At 43.7% G+C, this 17,715-nt stretch overlaps 1 protein-coding gene across 1 annotated transcript in view; it reads left to right on the top strand.

Moving 5' to 3' along the window:
• The window catches only part of Snx30 (sorting nexin family member 30), a 117,642-nt gene extending 102,648 nt beyond the window's left edge, over positions 1-14,994 (top strand). The window contains exons 8-9 of the mRNA XM_063260716.1: positions 5,260-5,412; positions 8,586-14,994. Coding sequence (XP_063116786.1) covers positions 5,260-5,412; positions 8,586-8,645 — 213 coding nt within the window. The 3' untranslated portion in view covers positions 8,646-14,994. The remainder of the gene's footprint in view (positions 1-5,259; positions 5,413-8,585) is intronic.
• The last annotated feature ends 2,721 nt before the right edge of the window (positions 14,995-17,715 follow it).

Below are 17,715 nucleotides of genomic sequence, written 5' to 3'. Positions count from 1 at the left end.
TAGAAAGCCAGATGCATTCAGCCAAAGGAGAGCAGAATTCTATCACCTTCTTCCTTTGTCCTCTCTAACTCCAGCCTTCTGTCAGTGTGGTTGCTCCCAGTTTATAGACAGGAGCCATAGTTCAGGAATTATATAATTTATATGCCAAAGTTCACAGATGCTGAAGCTAGTGGTCTTTCCTCCTTACACAGCAGGCTCCCAACAGACTGCTCTGGTGAGGGGAGGAGTCTTGCTTGTTTTTTTCTTGGTGAGGCTGGTGATTGAAGCATGGTCCTTCACATTGAGCTACATCCCATCTTTTTAAAAAATAATTAATTACTTTTTTGAGACCAGGGTCTCCCTGAATTGCCCAGACTGGCCTTGAACTTGTGATCTTTCTATGTCAGCCTCTGAGTGTGCCATACTGGGCTCTGGCTTTGTAGGCATGCAGAGATGGGCCCTCGAGAGAGACCAGACCAGTCTTTGAGTTTCCCAGCTTCTCTGAGTTGTGGTTCTGGTTGCTGGTTGCTGTCCAGTTCTCACTGTGTGGGCTCCTGCCTCATGGTAAGCACTCACTTCTCTGCTGTTGCTCATCTGCCATGCTCCTAAATTTCTGTTTTGTTTAACCCTATGCCAGGATTTTCTCCCATAGAAACTGAAAATATTTGCATGGCACACTGTGCTAAGCAGACCAGCTTATTTGAAGGTGGCGGTCACTGGCCTGGGGGATTTGGCCTCCCTGAGAGCATGGGTATCAGTGTCACTGCCATTCCTGTTCACTGGGGAAGCTCTGCTCCCCTTGCTTGCTCAGCAGCCTCTGCTGAGGAGGCCAGTGTCTTAAATTGGTCCTGTCACACACCTGAGAACCTGCCCCACAGAAGCCATGTGTTCCCTTCTCCCAGGTCTTGGAGTTTTGTCTGCTTGTATAGTCATGGGGGATTGTATTAACTTGCTGTTTTCACGGGGGTTTGTGATGTGATGTCCTAGTTTCGGGAAAGAAAGTGAGGTAAGAGATTTATATGTCAGGCTTGGAAATGCCCTGGGTAGGGAAAGAGCTCGAGCATACTTTTTAAATGAATGTTGTAAATGTTGTTTATCGCCCTGCTCCCTAACACACAAAAATGTACAGTGTCATCTCACCTTTCCCAACACCGAACCAACTCGTGTTTTGTAATGGGAATTTTCATGAGAGACAGGGGATCCTAAATTTAGAAATTTTTAACTTTTGCAATTTTACGTGATATTGTGTTTTGTTTTGTTTTTTGGTGTCTTATAATAAATAACAGTTAACTGTTAGCATGGGATATTACCACCTCAGTATCCTTCAGACCCAGGATATGGGACTCTTGAACACTGCCACAGTTATGAAAACAGAAACATTAAGAAACAATGCTGGATGCTACTGGTCAGTAAACCGATTGTCACAGGACATTATTCACAAGGAAAACAAGGGGAAAGAATGCAGGCTGAGTGTCAGCTCCTGCAGTCCTCTTCTGCTTACAGTGGGGCACCCCACGCTGCTCACCTCACACAGGGCAGCCACTTCCTTTGCGTAAACCCTCCGGCTGCTCCGACCTCTGACTCCCTCTCTCCTCGGGCTTCTCTGGCTCTGTTCTCTTTGATTCACTTGTGTGCCCACCTTTCATACTGACCTTTGCCTAGGCCTTTATTAATTCTAAAGAACGTAGTTCTTTATGGTTCTACCCTAAGTCCTGCCTTCCTCAGTCCCATCTATTTTCTTCTTCATATATTTTAAATGGTTTTAGTTAGAGTGAAATACATATAACAGAAAACTATGAATCGTTTTATGTGTACAGTTCAGTGGTATTAAATACATTCACAGGGTTTTATAGCCGGTCTGTAGAAAGCTTCACTTTGCAGAATTGAAACCCTGCATTCATTTCCTCCTTCTGGCCCCTGGAAGCCATCATTCTGCTTTCTGTTTCTACCAGTCATGTAAGTAAAGTCATATACTATTTGTCCTTCTGTAACTGGCTGGTTTTACATTAGCATTAGATCCTCAGGTTCCTCCATGTTGTAGCCTGTGTCAGAATTTCCTTCCTCTTTGAGGCTAATACCCTATAACACGAGTGTAAACAGGGGCGTGCAGATATCTCTGTGAGATTCCGCTTTCAGTTATTTTGGATCTATACTCACAGGTGGAAACCAGCAGGATCACGTAATTCTGTTAAGTGTGTGTGGGGGTCCTGGAGGGGAGTGCAGCTGCAGCCTCTTTTATTTTTGAGATAGACTTTTCCCTAAATCACTGAGTTGCCTAGCCTAGGTTCAAAATTTAAGTCTTCCTGACTCAGTTTCCTAGGATGCTGGGGTTACAGGTTTGCACCATCATATCTGGCGATTTTTAAGTTTTGAGGAACCTCTAAAGTATAGTCTTACTGTTTTCCATCGTGAGATCCAGTTTCTCTGCATTATTGCCAGCATTTGTTTTGTTCTTTTCTTTTGGTAGTAGCCACCCTCATGGGTGTAAGGTGGCATCTCATTATAGTTTAGTCTTGCGTTTCCCTAATGATTAGCAATAGTGGCTTGCTGGCCATTTGTATAACCTCTATGTCAACTCGAGTCCTCTATATTTTAATTGGGTTGTTTTTCATTTTTCTTGTCTCAGCCTCCTTTGGGGAGGGAAGGTCATCCTTCCTGTGGATACCATGAGTCTTCTCTCTGGTTTGCAGATGTGTCCTTATCCTGAATACCGTGTGGCACTGTCCTCACTTCTTCATCCAGACTAGATACCCACTCTGTGCTGGTGCCCTGTGGCTTTTTTCTCTTTGGCCGCTAGTCACCAACTGTGTCGACTGTCTATGCCACCTTGGTTTAACCCCACCTCTCTTTTGTGTTTGGCCACTGCTCTGGCTCCTGAGTGCCAAGCCATCTCATACCAGTGTACAGCTTGGCGCTGACATTGGCACTGACATCTCTGATGTCTGCTGATAGCTCAGGCAAGGTAGCATGCACAAAGGATGGCATAGCTTTTGAAGGAACATATCAAACCTATATTGGTAAAATGGGAAAGAAACCCTTTTTTGATAATACATGAAATAAAGCACATTAAAATATTCCTTACTTGAGGGACTTGTACAAATGCTCTTTCTTTGTGAACAGTCATTTACAATGTGGATACCTATGTGAACTAACAAACATTGGTCAAGTATTGATTATGGCCAGGCTTTACAAGTATTATCTCATTTAACCTCCTAACAACCTTATAAAGTGTTGGGATTATCCAGAAAAAGAAGGTGAGGCACTGAGAGGCCCTAAGTCACATAACTAGTAAGTGGCGGATATGGCTTTTAAGCCCTGGAAATTTGGCTCTAGAGCTGTCTGCCATGGCCAGGAAAGCATGAGGCCTTTTCTGTTCTCCAGAAAGGGTACAAATTAAATGGGCCTCAGAAACTTGGCCTTCAGGAAGAGTTCCAGGCTGCTCAGCCTCTACCCTGACCCCCAGGTCTCTGGGGGAAGGAGGTTTCTCTGTACACCATTGGACACTGGCCCATGAGCTGTTCCCCAGGTGGTGCAAGGTGTCTTCTCACCTCTGCCCTTCGCGTGTGTTGTCACTCTGCAGTGCCCTTTCCTCCACTGTCATATGTCCCACTTCTGTCGTGAGAGTTGTGCTGTGTCTTGAAGGCAGCCTGATCTTTCCCCCAGACTGGACTCCCTCATCAGTTCTTCCCCAGTGATGGCGCCTGAAACTTGCCTTTTGCATCTGGGCTTCTTCCTCTTTCCTCTCGACTAGATCTTTTGCACCCTGAGACAAAGTTTGCCTGTTGAGATCCACAGGACCTTCGTATTCCTCAGTACCAGACTCGGAGGGCATTGTCAGAGTGATAAGCTAAATGTTTTCCACGTGGAGGCTGCTTTCTCTTTTCGAAGTGCTTTTCTCTTAGGTTGCCAGGAAGCTCCATTGTCTTTCTCTCGACTTCATCTTTGCTCAGTCCTAGGTTGATTCCCATGGTGGACACGTTTGTGCCACCTGCTTTGGCTGTGCTACTCCCTTCCCTTTTGCCTGCATTCTCAGTCACCTCCAGGTGGCCACTGTGGCAGATGGCCAAGTGCCCCTGAGGTGTCCAGTGCTGTCAGGTCCGGCCTTCCCACGTTGATGTATTCTGGCTCCCTCCTTGCCCCACACTCCCAGCACCTTCCTTGATTGGTCAAGATTGGGTCTTAAAGGTGACCCACAGTTTGGAGACATTTGGGTTTATTGTCCCCAATGTAAAACCTATAAGGCCTCATTTGCTGTTGGGAAGTGTCTGACCTAGCTTTGGGCATATGGACCTTCTGGCCACCAGCAAGGGCCAGTGGTGCTCTTGCGTTAAGGGAGAGAGCTGTGATCAGGATGAATAAAACGCTCTTGTCCTGTAGGCTGGACAAAACCCACATAAGCGGAGTGAAAGTTGTGAAATTTAAGTGACAAGATTTGGTGGTGTGGAGTAGAACAAGGAAAAGGCCTTTGCAGTGAGCTACACTCTCAGCCCTTGTTTGATTTTTAAATTTCAAGACAGGGTTTTGCTAAGTCAGTAAGTTTCCCATGCTGGGCTTGAACTTGTGATTCTCCTCCTGTCTCACCCTCCCAGAGTACTGGGATTATAGGTGTGTACACCATGCTCAGTTGACATAGTCCTCTTTGGGGAACATTTTTTGAACTCCTTTAAGAAAAAGTTTGAAATTGCATGCTATGTTTTTCTTCTCTGTATTTCAAATTCTTTCGATACATATAATTTTCCCAGATGTATCTAAGTGTAACTCACCTGTTTTTATTATCTCTATCTACAGGAGCACAAACAAGTGTCCAGTTTATTTGTAATGCAGGGTTCAGAGAAGGAAGCTGGCGAGTAGTCTTGTTGCCATGAATAAGGAAGGGCATTATCCAACATGTAATTAACAGGATCATTTTCGGAATCTGAGAGAACCTATTTCTTTTTTAGTTCAAAATGGGAAACAGGAAATAGCAGGGCAGTACCCGGTACTGCTGTGTGTGTGTGTGCAGTCTGCAGCATTTTGAAGTATGGATGAATTTTCAGCGTTTATCTTCCTGTTTTTCAGGGGGGCTTCCTTGTTTTGCCCAAATGGGTTAGGAGATTTGAGTTATGACTTCTTCTTAGACCCCAAAACTGTGGCTCTGCTCTTGGGTAGAGGCCTGGGAAGAGGGAGTGTGTAAAAGGCACTTACTGTAGCACCTTGGCCTCCCACCAGTGTGTGAGTGGAGGGCGACGTTGAGGCGGGAGGGGCAGTCACACACATGAAGCCCCTGTGTCCCTCTTCCAGGTGCCGGCAGACGTGGAGAAGTGTCAGGATCGTGTGGAGTGTTTCAACGCCGATCTGAAGGCCGACATGGAGAGGTGGCAGAACAATAAGCGGCAGGACTTCCGGCAGCTGCTCATGGGCTTGGCTGACAAGAACATCCAGTATTATGAGAAGGTAAGGGGTGGGCCCATCAGGCTCTAATTTCTGGTAGCCAGAGGCCTTTGTAAGGGCCTGCCAGTCATCAGAGGTGGGCATCCTGCTTGTCACGCCTCCCTTATTTCACCTGCCGGGTCTGGCTCCCCTGCACGCACACACCCAGTGGAGACCTTGGATACTCAGGGGTTTTCCTTGAACTCGTTGGTGCCTGAAGCAGCTTCATCTTCTGTGCTCCTTGGTCCTACAGGTGGCCCAGGCCAGTGGCCATGTGGCTCTGCCAGTTAGTTAATGGAGGTTGGGGATTACTTTATGCCGTCTTGTGGGCCTGCACTCTCGTTGTGCCCTGGATCCCTTTTGTCATCTGGTGATGCTGATGTACCCCTTATCCTTAAAGTACTCTTTGGTTTCAGGGAGCTGGAAGTGTAATTCAGTGGTAGACAGCTTGCCTGGCATGTGCAAGGCCCTGGGTTCAGGCTCCCATACCACAAAAAAGCAAAAACAACAAGACAGTTTTTTTTTTCCCCCAGTACTTGGGATCAAGCTCAGGGGTGTTGTATCATGGAGCTACATCCCCAGCCCTTTTTATTTTTTATTTTGAGACAGGGTCTTACTGAGTTGCCCAGGCTGGCCCAGCCTTGCCATCCTCAGCCACCCAATAGTTGTGTTTACAGCATATGCCATTGGGCCAGCTGTTAGCTTTTTAAAAAATAGACTTCAAAGTACTGTTTTTAAATACCTAAAATGAAAATATATAGGGTTACAAAGGAAAACAATTGTGCTGAAAAAAATACTGTATTCATGGATCCCTTTAATCTACAGCCCCAGTCTCCTTAATCAAGGTTTGCTCTTAGCATATTCAGTTCTAGGTCATTTCTGCCGATGAATTTTGATATTTCTTAGAAGCCTAAAATTTGATGTTCCTTAAAAGCCTAAAGAATGAGCTAGCCACAATTCACTGCTTTCCCTGCTCCCATTTCTGTGGCTGGGATCTTCTAGCAGTGATCCTGGCTGGTGCTAGACAGACGCTTTGCGTGTGTCATCTCGTTAGATTACCCTTCAGATCGCACTGTTGAGGGCTTAGTATTTTCAGGTTAAAACTGAAGAAACTATAGATCAGCAAGGTTTAAAAGCACTGCCGAGGTGACACAGCCCATGAGTGAGTAAATTAGGACTGTACTTAAGTCTGGGTGGTTTCCACACACTTTCACCCTAGGAAATGAGCATGTGATTTTCAGAGCAGCACTGGCTGCCCAAAGGTGGGAAGATCACCCCATATGAATTGAGGGCTTTTTTCTCTATTGACTGCTGTCAGGCAAGATGCCTGTCTGCGTCTCAGTTTCTCTCGAAGATAGGCGTGACCCTTTGACACTGAATGTAAAGATAATGAAATAATGCATGTGTGTATCTAGAACATACCTAGCACATGGTAGGTACTCTATAAATGCTACTTCCTTCCTTGACCCTCTCACCATCCCTTCATTGTTCAGCAGCCTTCCCATTAGTCTAAAACCAACCAGATCCAGTGTCTTCATCACTTCTCTGGGGATGAATCTCAGCATCCCTAAAGCCCCAGCCCTAGGACTCAAAGCCAGGTCTTATGTCTGTGTTTTCCCATTATTCCACAAACAGGGCCACTGTCGGGGCCTTTCCTTGGCTCCTACATGGTATTTGACTAGTGCTTTTTGTGTACTTGGTGTATCAAGGAATTGGGTAGACAAAATTGATAACTCGAATCCCAGGACTACAGCCCTTATGACACCCTTTAGTCGACTGGTGGTTAGGCATTTGTGAAAGAATTCCACAGCTAAAAAAGAAATATTGTAAGGCAAAAGAAAAGGATTCTGGAGGAAAATACTTCGGGGCTGTAATTCAGACCAGGGCAAAAAAACTGGAACTGTGGAAATAACATTTATTCTGTGCCATAGAGAAAAAGACTTGCAGAATGGGTGTTCTAATCAGAAAGAATATCATATTAAAGGTCTCCAAGATAGGAAAGAGCTCAGGACATTCAAGGACCAAAAAGAGAGCTGATAGATGTGGCCTCAGTTCCTCATGCTTATAGAAAAAGATCTTTCCAGATCTGAGGTCATGGCCTAGGGAGTCAGTAGGACTACACTCTGGGTCCCTTGCTGGAAGCAAGCTCCTTGGGGTGCCCAGCCCTCTTTATATGGGACAAGCTTCTGAACCCAATTTCTCTTCACCTCAGAGTCATCAAGAAGGGAGACAGTGAGCAACTTCACCACCCCTCCTCTGTGTGACCTGAGGATGCCGCTCTCTCGCATCCCTGGATGACTCAGAAGCAAATCCTCCTCACCCCCTCCTAAGACAGGCCCAGTACAGTGGACCTCTCCTTCCCTTTGTGCAAGACCTGGCTCTGAGGGAGGATCCTCTACTAAGTAGGCTTCTGTGAGAGGACAGTGCTGGGTTGAGCAGGTTCTTGGCCCATCACAAGGGTCTAGAATGAAAAGGGGATTGACGTGGTGGACAAAGGATCAGTTTGCTCTGTGCTTTATGCGCTGTGGGTCTTGGGCCAGTTATTTAATCCAAGTTTCATTTTCTTCACTGCAAATGTGTGTGTAATAAATAATACTACTTCCTCCTCACTGGTTAGTGATGACGAATGTAAATACCTAACAGTATTTAGACATAATGGAACTCAATTGTTTGGGTCCCATTCCCTTGTTCTCTCTTTTGGGTGACCCAGGAATGGCCCAAACAAGCCAATCTGAAGTTGATGAGGAAGAGCAGGTTTTCCACCCCCTCTTACTCAGATGGCTGGCTCATGCCAGGTGCCTCATGGTTATATTCTTCTGCAGGCCCGACCCTACCCATACCTGAGCAGGGCTCATCAAGGGCTTCCTGCCTGATCTTTGTTTTGCTCTTTCAAGGGAAAGATTTTTCTTCCAGGGAATCCATTTCTTCTCACTGTGTATGGGCTTCATGTACTGCTGTGAATGCATGTAAGCTCTGTAGGGACATTGCTGTTTTTCATAAAGATGGGAGTAACACATTCCAAACAAACACCTGTTACCTCCCTTGTTGATGATAGCTATGGATAATGCATGTAGGTGTCATTAGACGAAGGTGACCTAGCAGGATTGACAATGAAAGGGTAGACCAGAGCCATTGGTTGAAACTGACCCTGAAATCTGAAACTGGATGCTAATTCTATGTGTGTGTTGTCATTTCAGTGCCTCATGGCGTGGGAGTCCATCATTCCACTCCTGCAGGAGAAGCAAGAGGGCAAGTAGCCTCCTTCTTGGGACAGAGACTCTTCTACCTACACGGGGTGTGGCTCGCTGCACCAGAATGTCCCTGCAGTGCCAGAGAGATGGCGCTGGGAACAGAAGCACCTCTCCTTTGTGTACTTTCTTCCTCTCCCCTGCATCCCACAGAAGTTGTTTTCAATTAGTATTTATTCCTTGGTGGAGTCTGTGAGGCTATAATCATCTCTCAGAATAAGAAGCATACCTCTGTGTCATGAAGGAACCTATGAAATGGAACACTACAAAGACTTCAGAGTGAGGAACACAACAGTGCACAGCTGACTTGTGACATCTCACGAGAGAGTTTCCTCTTTGGAAATTGCCTGTTGTGGGAGATAATCCAGGTCCTACTTTTCAAGGACATGAAGGAGTCGAGAAGAGACGTTCTGTGGCTTGCTGTGGTGACACAGCAGCCCTGTCCTTGACCCCTGGGGGCATTGTCTTGGCCCAGCCTATAAGGAGGTGTTGGGACCTCCAAGGAAAGTCCTTAATTTATAGTGGCCTGAAGCTGTGAGTGTGGCCTGCTGCCTGCTTGTGATGAGTGACACGTGTTTTATTGTTTGTGGTCCATGTGGAGCCATTGAAATCAGTGTCCAGATGATCCTGTCCTGGAGTGGGCAAGCCAGTGTCCTCATCCCCATGTGATGCCTTGGGAAGCTGAGGGGTGTGCATGCTCCTCAATCATGTCTCTGACACCAGAATACAATACATTAGCAACTTTTGGTGAAAAATGAAAAAAGGTGCATTTTTTCCTCTGTAAAGGTCTTTAGTGTTTTTCTTTGGTGTCAATACAGTCAAGATAAGATATGTTAAGAAATACCTGTTATTTTGCAGTAAGAGTAGCTCCTCTATTGTTGAGATCAGTGGGCATATACCAGGCCCCACTTTCAATGTCTGCTTTGTGCAATTTGCCTTTACCTCGCCAAAATACCTAGTTGAGTACTTCCTACCATGTCCATAAGATGTTTGGGCAGCCTTTTGGTGAGGGGACTTGTATGTTGCATTGTTATGACACAAAATTTGTGAACTCAGCGTGAATGTTCTACATAAAGTGCTTTAACCCTCCACGCTTCTTGATCGGGTAGAGTCAGTACTGCAGGGGCTTCACGGTAACAAGGGTAACAGTGAACTATTTGCTTCTAGCAAAGCAAAAATCTCAATTAGTAACCAAATTCTTGGAGGCTGTTGGGTGTGTTTAAAATCTTCATTTCAAACTATTACCAGGTTTTCTTTTAAAATCACCATACAATTAATAGTCATAAGGGATCTGTCTTCTGCTTTGTTTTCCTCCCCAAAGAATTGGCATATGTCATATTTGTGTTCTTTCTTCAGTGACTCTTCTCAATAGTACTGTAACTCTAGCATCAAATAAGCAGTAGTTAATTTTGGTTTTGAGACAGGGTCTCACCAAGTCCAGGCTGGGCTCGAACTCACTATGTAGCCCAGGATGCTCTTGAACTCGTAGTGATCCTCCTGCCCAATCCTCCTGTGGATGTGGTTACAGACATGTGCCACCATACCTGGCTTATTTTTGTTTTTAAAATGAAGCAGTTAAAACACTGCTGTGTGTGCAAGTTAAGTTATGGATACCAGTCATCGTGCAGCATGTTCTGAAGTCACCTCATTCCACTCTAATAGCAGGGTTGACCTTGTGTCATCTGCAGCTGGGACACTGTTGTGGGGCCACAGTGGGATAGCATAGAACAGTTTGTTTTATTATGTCAGAGTCACAGAAATGATCATTTTTATATCACTTGGTACTTGCTGTTACTGTTAAACCCCATCTGTGCCATTCTAAAATCCTTTGATGTGAATTTTCAGCTTGGTACAAATAGAAATGATTCACTGAAGCAGAAGGGTAAGAACACTCATCTACCCCATCTCCAGTGACTCAGCGTTTTGTTCTACCTCTAAACCATTGTGTTGGTGCAGGGAGGATATCCAGGTCCAACCTGGGGTGTCCAGGTCCTACCTGGCAGTGTGCTGTTAGAATCAGGGTGTGTATCCAGTATATGGAAGCCTGCTGTTGATATTTGGCAGAAGACACAAGATGGGCCCAGTGGCGAATGTTATCTTTGGAACATGCAAGATTTTACCTTGTGGATTGTGTGCTTTAAAAATGTGCAGTATAATGAATGCTTGGAAAGAACTGAGGAAAGAGTTATAGGGAAACTAGAATCTGATGGCCTGGTTGCTAAAGCTGTCTTTCCCAGGAAATGGTAGTTGGGAAAGAAGCAGTCCTTTATAAACAGCAGTGGGCTCCTCCGTCAGGGGCCACAGTCATTCTCCCACTGGGTGAGAGCACTGGCTCTGAAGGGACTTGGGCATCGCCAGATTTTTGTCTCAACCTGTTTGTTTGGTCCCCACATAGTGCTCCTGTGGTTTGATACACCAGGAAGAACTGGAGCAGTGCAGATGTCCTGCCCCCAGGCAGAGCCACGTATATTAATGACTTCTGTGGAGAATTGACCTTTCTCAAGAAGACACCATCTTCCTGGTTCTCAGGCTGGCATCTGATCGGGTGACAAGGCCGGCCTAGAAGGGTGGGGACAAGGCAGGGAGAGGGCGTCTCCAGCCCTCCCCTCTCGCTTGGCTCCCTTTTGCCACAGAGATTCAACAGCCTTTTTAACCTTGATCGAGCACGCAGGAGATTCCCTGTGTGAAGTGTAACTTGCAAACTTCTGGTGCCAAAGATAGCCTTGGAGAGGTTTCATCACCCTGTCATAGAGTCAAGTCACAGACCAGTTCAGTGGCTCCTCTCATGTCTTTTCCGTGAGATTTTTTTGCTCAAGGGCAATACTCTGCTTCAAGTAGTGTCATAGACAGTTTTTGAGGCTTGAGGACTTGGAATGGAAAGTTGTCCCTTGCAACTGACTGAATTCTGAGGAAGGGAAACATATCCTGTACCTGGGTTAAAAATCCAAATGGCAGGAGAGAGAATTCCTAGAAACTGACAAAGTTTAGAGAGGCAAATGAAGTTGAAGAGAAAGCAGCTGTGATTTGCAGCAGGTGTGTGGCGGCGGGAGGGGGCGGTGTATAAGAAGAGTCTGGTGAGCCTGCTCCAGACAAGATACCACTGCTCCAACGTGAGAAACACATTGCTCAGCCTGGCTCGCAGTTGGGTTTCATCCTTTGATAAGGCTTAATAATGATTGCTGATGAATGGAAGGTAATTAGATCACACTGCTCTGAAACTCACCAGACACCTCTCTGTAGCTCAGTTAAAAGCATGACACTGGGGATCATGGTGAACGTAAGATAAGTGTTTCATGCAAAATTTCAACCTCACAGAGTGTGTTGATGAGAGTGTGTAGATGTGCATTGCACAGGTTTTTCATGACCACTCCCCATGAGGAAGCTCATACCCTCCTGCTCTTCCCAGCTTGTGTGATTGCCTTACAGACCAACCGGAAGTCTGTTTCAGAGATGGGCCTGGTGGCCATGTAGCAGTTGCAAGTGAAGCTTTTCTGTTTTGGCCCAAGGAACACCCACTGAAATGCTGCCACTGGTAGCATTTCATTTCAGCCACAGGCAGCTGTCTCTTTTGCGATGAGGTTCACTGGAGCGCAGAGAGTCCTCTATTCTGAACTGGTGAGAGAGGAGGAATATAAGATCCTCCATAAACAACTTCCAAGGCTATGTTGGGTCTTGGAATGGTTGGAACTGGGTTCTGCTCTGGCTAGATGGGGTTCTTGCCATGGTCAGGACAGGGTACACCCATCTGGACACCTACTTGCAGGAACTGTGGAAACAGAGGAAGCTAATTACCTGCCTGGGGTAGTGTTGTTTTGGCCATCATCATTTACAAAGTTATCTGGGCAATTTGGATTTGACTGCTACACTTTCAAAAGTCCTCAGGATAGCAAGAGATTGGATGCACCCTTCCACTGCTTGTGTTTTGCTGCTTATGCTTATATGGCAAATGGCACTTCTCAGTACATTTGAGGTAAGTGTCCTCTCCTAGGCCAAATTTACTGATGCGTGTGTGTTGAAGTTGCTTTGTCGTCCCCCTTTCCCCCACTCTGGTAGTACTGGGGTGTTTTTTGTTTGTTTGTTTTCTTTTTTCTTTGAGACAGGGTCTCACCATGTAGTTCAGGCTAGTTTTGAACTCAGTATGTAGTCCAGGCTGGCCTCGAACTCTTGGCACTTTTCCTGCCTCAGTCTCCCAAGTGCTGAGATTACAGGTGTGCTGGCTTAGTACTGGGGATTGAACCTAGGGCCTCATGCATGTTAGGCTCTCAACCACTGAGCAGCATCCCCAGCATTGTCTCCTTTTCTTTCTTTCTTTTTTTTAAAAATTATTTTTAAGACAGACTCTCCCTAAATCGTCCAGACTGCTCTTAAACTTATGATCCTCCTCCTCCTTAACCTCCCAAGTTGCTGGGATTACAGGCCAGTTCCACCACAACTGGTATTTCTTTCTTGTTTTAAATTTAATGAATAATCCAGGGATCCAATTTCTCACTAACCCACTCTTTTATTTTAAGGATGTCAGTTCTCCCCAAAGTTGCACATATCAGTGAGAGTGCAGAGCTGTCTGCATTTAAAAAGACCAGGCTGGGGGCTGTTCCTGCTTATGTGTTTGAAATGCATCCTGTCCAGCTTTTTCTTTGTGGCAGAAAAATGTGTTATCCAGGTAGTTTTTACTAAGTCTGTAAATAAGTGCTATGAAAAATAATGTTTGTCTCATATAAATATTCTATGTATTTAGCACTTGAAAATCAATTCCAGAATTAAAAATATCACAGACTGTTAAAAACCTAACTATACTTTTTGAGCATTTTTAAATCTCTAGTAATAATAATAATAATATGCCTTATTCAACTAGTGTTTTTAAAATTCTGGGTAGAAAGAGTTTTAGAAATGTAATCAGTTATTCTGTTGAAATACTAGAGACTTAACATAGTCCTTGATCCCGTTTTTTAAAAAAAAAAAGGCAGAGGCAGAAAGTGAGGTCATGATGAGGGTGGCCTTTTGGGGAGACAGAACTAAGTGTTGCTATTGCCAAATGATGTTTTTAATAATATAAGGGAACATAATACCTTTCATGGATTTAAAGTGTGAAAGATTAATGCAGTGCCTTTTGGCATACTTTTGATTATAGATCTGTGATATCAGCTTTGACAAATCATAGTGATAAAGAGAACTCTGTAGGTTGTGACAGCATTAAAGGTTTACCTATTTCTGCAGATAGCTTTTTAAGATACTGCGGGGACCTCAGAGCACCATGTTTTGACTGGAAATTCTCCACAGACTGAAATGGAGTCTGTTTTAGCAGAGCTTTTAGTTAAAATCAGTGATGAAGAGTATTGCATGCCTCTCCCAGGAGTACTGCCTGGCCACTGAGTGAGTCTGGGCTCTCCGCAGGACAGGTCAGAGCAGCCAGCATCTGTCTGCACCCCTGCTGGACACACTGTTCACAGTCATAGAGCAGCCCTTTGGTCGGAAAGGATCCTGGAAGGGGCAAAATGGAATCACCTTTTCCTCCGTGTGGAAACAGGGAGAGGGGAAGTAGATGGCAGACCAGTGTGAACCGGTTCCGTAGAGCAACGGCCATGTCAGCCAGGCCTTCATCAGATAATGAACCAGCATCTCCTAACAGTCAGCACTGTCCACTTGGATACCCTGAGGTTTCAGTCCTGTCCCATGGCGTCCCTTCTTGTGTTCTCTGTGCCTGTGCCCTCCATCCCTGTGGGTCAGGACTGACATCAGATACACTCCCCTGACACACACTGCCAGCAAACTTTCTAAACTTGTATTTTAACTGTTAAGAGATTAAAACTCTTGCTTAGAACATGTCCAAATTATGGACTACGTTTCTTATTTTTAAAAATCATTCTTTACGTTTAAAAACTGAAAAAAAAAAAAAAAAACCTTTTGTGAGGTATTGGAAAGTCCTCTGTAAATGTGTTACAGTCTCTCCATGCTGCCATTAAGCCAAAACAAAAGCTGTGAAAATAAAAAGTGCTTGAGAAAGTGTGTGCAGAAAGTGATTTTATCTACAGGTTGAAGTCTTTATTTCATGAAGCTACCAAATGTTAAGAGAATGTCACCTCCTTTTCTTTGTTGTGGATCCCAGAGATTATGAAATTAAAGAAAAAGATTTTTGTTGCGTTTTTGATGCTGGCATACGGTTTTTGTCCACTTTTTTTTTTTTTCATATGTCTGTATAAAAAAATCTGTTTACTATGGGATTAGTATTACATTTTGAGGTAAACAAAGAATTTGTACTGCTTGATAAACTATTAGCTTGTAAATTTGAAAAGTTTCTTTACCTCAATTAACTTAAAACAATGGACCAATAAACTGATAAAAGATGCTTTCTTTACCTTGATTCGTGTTCTCTTTTTGTACCTGTCTGTAGGAAGAAAGCATGCGTACCTCTTCTTGTTTTGTTATCTTTGAAAAGGTAGCAATTTGCCTGCAAGAATCAGGAAATACAGAGCAATAGGGGGAAAAAAGTACATATATATACATATGTATATATATATATATATATATATATATATATATATATATATATAATTTAGCTCTATGTATAATTTATCATTTAGCTCTTTATTCTACTTCATTTCTTTATAGATCAAACCCCAGTTTACTCTCTCCTATATCTTACAGATTGTCCCTAATTTGGGGAGATGAAGAACGTACCTATATAATTACCACCATGATTGGCAGGCCTGGTTGACAGCCAGTTCAGGTGACATATAAGAGATTTTTCTTTTGCCTGTACCATCCCACAGTGAAACACATAGTATTCTGGGTCAGAATCTGTCACTTCCTCATATTTTTGTGTTTTACTGTTAGGGTGTTTTTGAAGAATTGGTTAGAAAAGTATCTGTGATTTATTATTGAAATGTAGCCAAATGTTGTATATTGTAGTCCAAATATTGTAATCTTTTTTCAATCCACCTCATAATCTGGAAGTTATATTTGTAACCCCATAGAAACACTGGAATTCCAATGAGTTAATTCCATCCTCCTACCGCCAATGCAACCCACAGCAAGAGTAAAGACATCAAGACATAGTCAAAGTTATGAGCAGCCAAAGAGTCTCACGTCTGATCCAAGCGAGGATATAAGGACAATGGCCCTGATCCAAGGCCTTTCCCAGAATTTATTGTCTTGTGAAGAAGGCAGTGATTCAGGGATGACGGTGAGGATGATGGGAACTATGTGAGTAACTTGGGCTGGCTCGCCAAGTGGGAAGAAAAGCATCTTTGCAATATGCAGGGAGAAGGATATGCAGAAGGATCAGTCTGTATAACTCAGGGTGTTTAGGAGGCTGTTGCTTCAGTTTTTGATATGTAAACTGTTGTGCCCTGGGGACTCATTGCCTCTTACTTTGAGGCTGGTACCCAGCTGACATTCCTGGAGCTGATTGGCTCTGCCATCCAGCTGCACTTGGTCCTTTACAGAGAGCACTATGGGAGGAAACAGGAGACTGTCAGGTAGCTTCAAGGAGTGCGTGTCAGTACCTTAGCTAGCCTTATTTGCATCACTTAGAGCCAATTGAAGGGAGACTGGAATAGCATAGCCTGCTCTGTACACATCAGTATATGAAAATAAGACTCTATTTAACTAATGTTGCAGCAATTGTTCTGCATTCAAGGAGAGGTACCCAGCTCATCTTTACAACTTAAGAAAGTGTAAGAATGTACAGGTATTCCTCATTTGATGACTGATCTGCTTACTGACTGGACTTATGACTGAGGTGCACAGTTTGGATTTACAGTGCACCTTTTTTCCTGTACAGTTCTGTACATCTTGTTTGTAAAGCTTCAGTGTCTTTGTACAGTAGACCTTATTTATACAGTAAATTTATACAGTAAAAAACAGTACTGTAAAATTTGCTCATCATCCCTTATAGCACAGTACTGTAGTTGTATGTTCTTTTATATATTATAGTACAGCATGTAAGAGTTTGCAGATAAAAGCAAAACCATCAAGTTGGAGTCTCTTTGACCATTTCTTTGTTCTGAATATTGTACATAGTATATACAGTTCCTCATTCAGCATCCAATGCACAAATGACCTAGTCACAGGAGCAGAACTCGGTTGTTAAACAAGGAATATCTGTATTGCAAATTAGAGGCCAAAGTGCCAAGGTACCAACCTAATGATGAACTTACAATGATGTTGAACTTGACTGCTTGATAGTAGACATCATTAAAACTGCAGTCATACAACGTGGACAAGTCATACAAAATGGAAAAGAGATTTGAGTTCAAATGTCAGCTTGTGTGGCTTTAAGCAAGTTGCATCTCTGGACCTTTAGTATTGTGATCTTTGGAATGAAGACAAGCCTTACCCGTAGGTGGTTAGCAAAATTAATTATGTATGTAAAGATGTTAAGTTGTGAGTGAATATTTTACCTTATGGAAAATATACCTTATGGAAAAACTCTTCCTATTGTTTAAGTATGGCCAACTTAAATATTAAGAATAGCAAACTTTCCTGGGTGTTTGACTAGCTGAATTTTTTCTTTCTTTCTTTTTTTTCACTACCAAGGGCTTCACATTGAGCTACATCCCAACTCCTTTATTATATTTTTTTATGTAAGAGAGGATCTTGCTAAGTTGCACAGGCTTGTCTTGAATTTGTGATCCTTCCAAAATGCTGAGATTACAGTCCTGTGTCCCCACATTCGACTGAAATTTCTCCTTTTAAAGTAGGATAATACCTTCTCTTTAGAAGGTAAGGATGATTGTGGTCTGTCTGGAGGCCTAGAGAATAGATGGAAACAGACTGTAAAGTCATGGGAAGAAGAGAAGGAGATGGGAATGAGCAGTTGGATTTAGGAAGTTCCCGTGGTAAAGGGAATGAGTCAGAGGTGATTTTGGAAACTTCCATCTTGGGCACTGAAAATGAAATTAATCAGGAGGGAAATACTTTAAAATGTGCTATTCTTAGGTGATAGAGTGGGAGAATCACTTGGTTTCGATTCTTTGGGGAAAACACAGGTGAATGTGTTAACCATTGGAAACAGAGTTGTACTGTCCATAGGAGTCAAACAAATTGCTTGAGAAGAGAACCAAAGATGGCATTTGGGGAC

Source organism: Cavia porcellus, unplaced genomic scaffold (assembly GCF_034190915.1).
Source record: "Cavia porcellus strain 051 isolate PalLab524CR breed Dunkin Hartley unplaced genomic scaffold, mCavPor4.1 scaffold_1, whole genome shotgun sequence".
NCBI lineage: Eukaryota > Metazoa > Chordata > Mammalia > Rodentia > Caviidae > Cavia > Cavia porcellus.
This window is presented reverse-complemented; position numbering and strand designations above follow the sequence as displayed.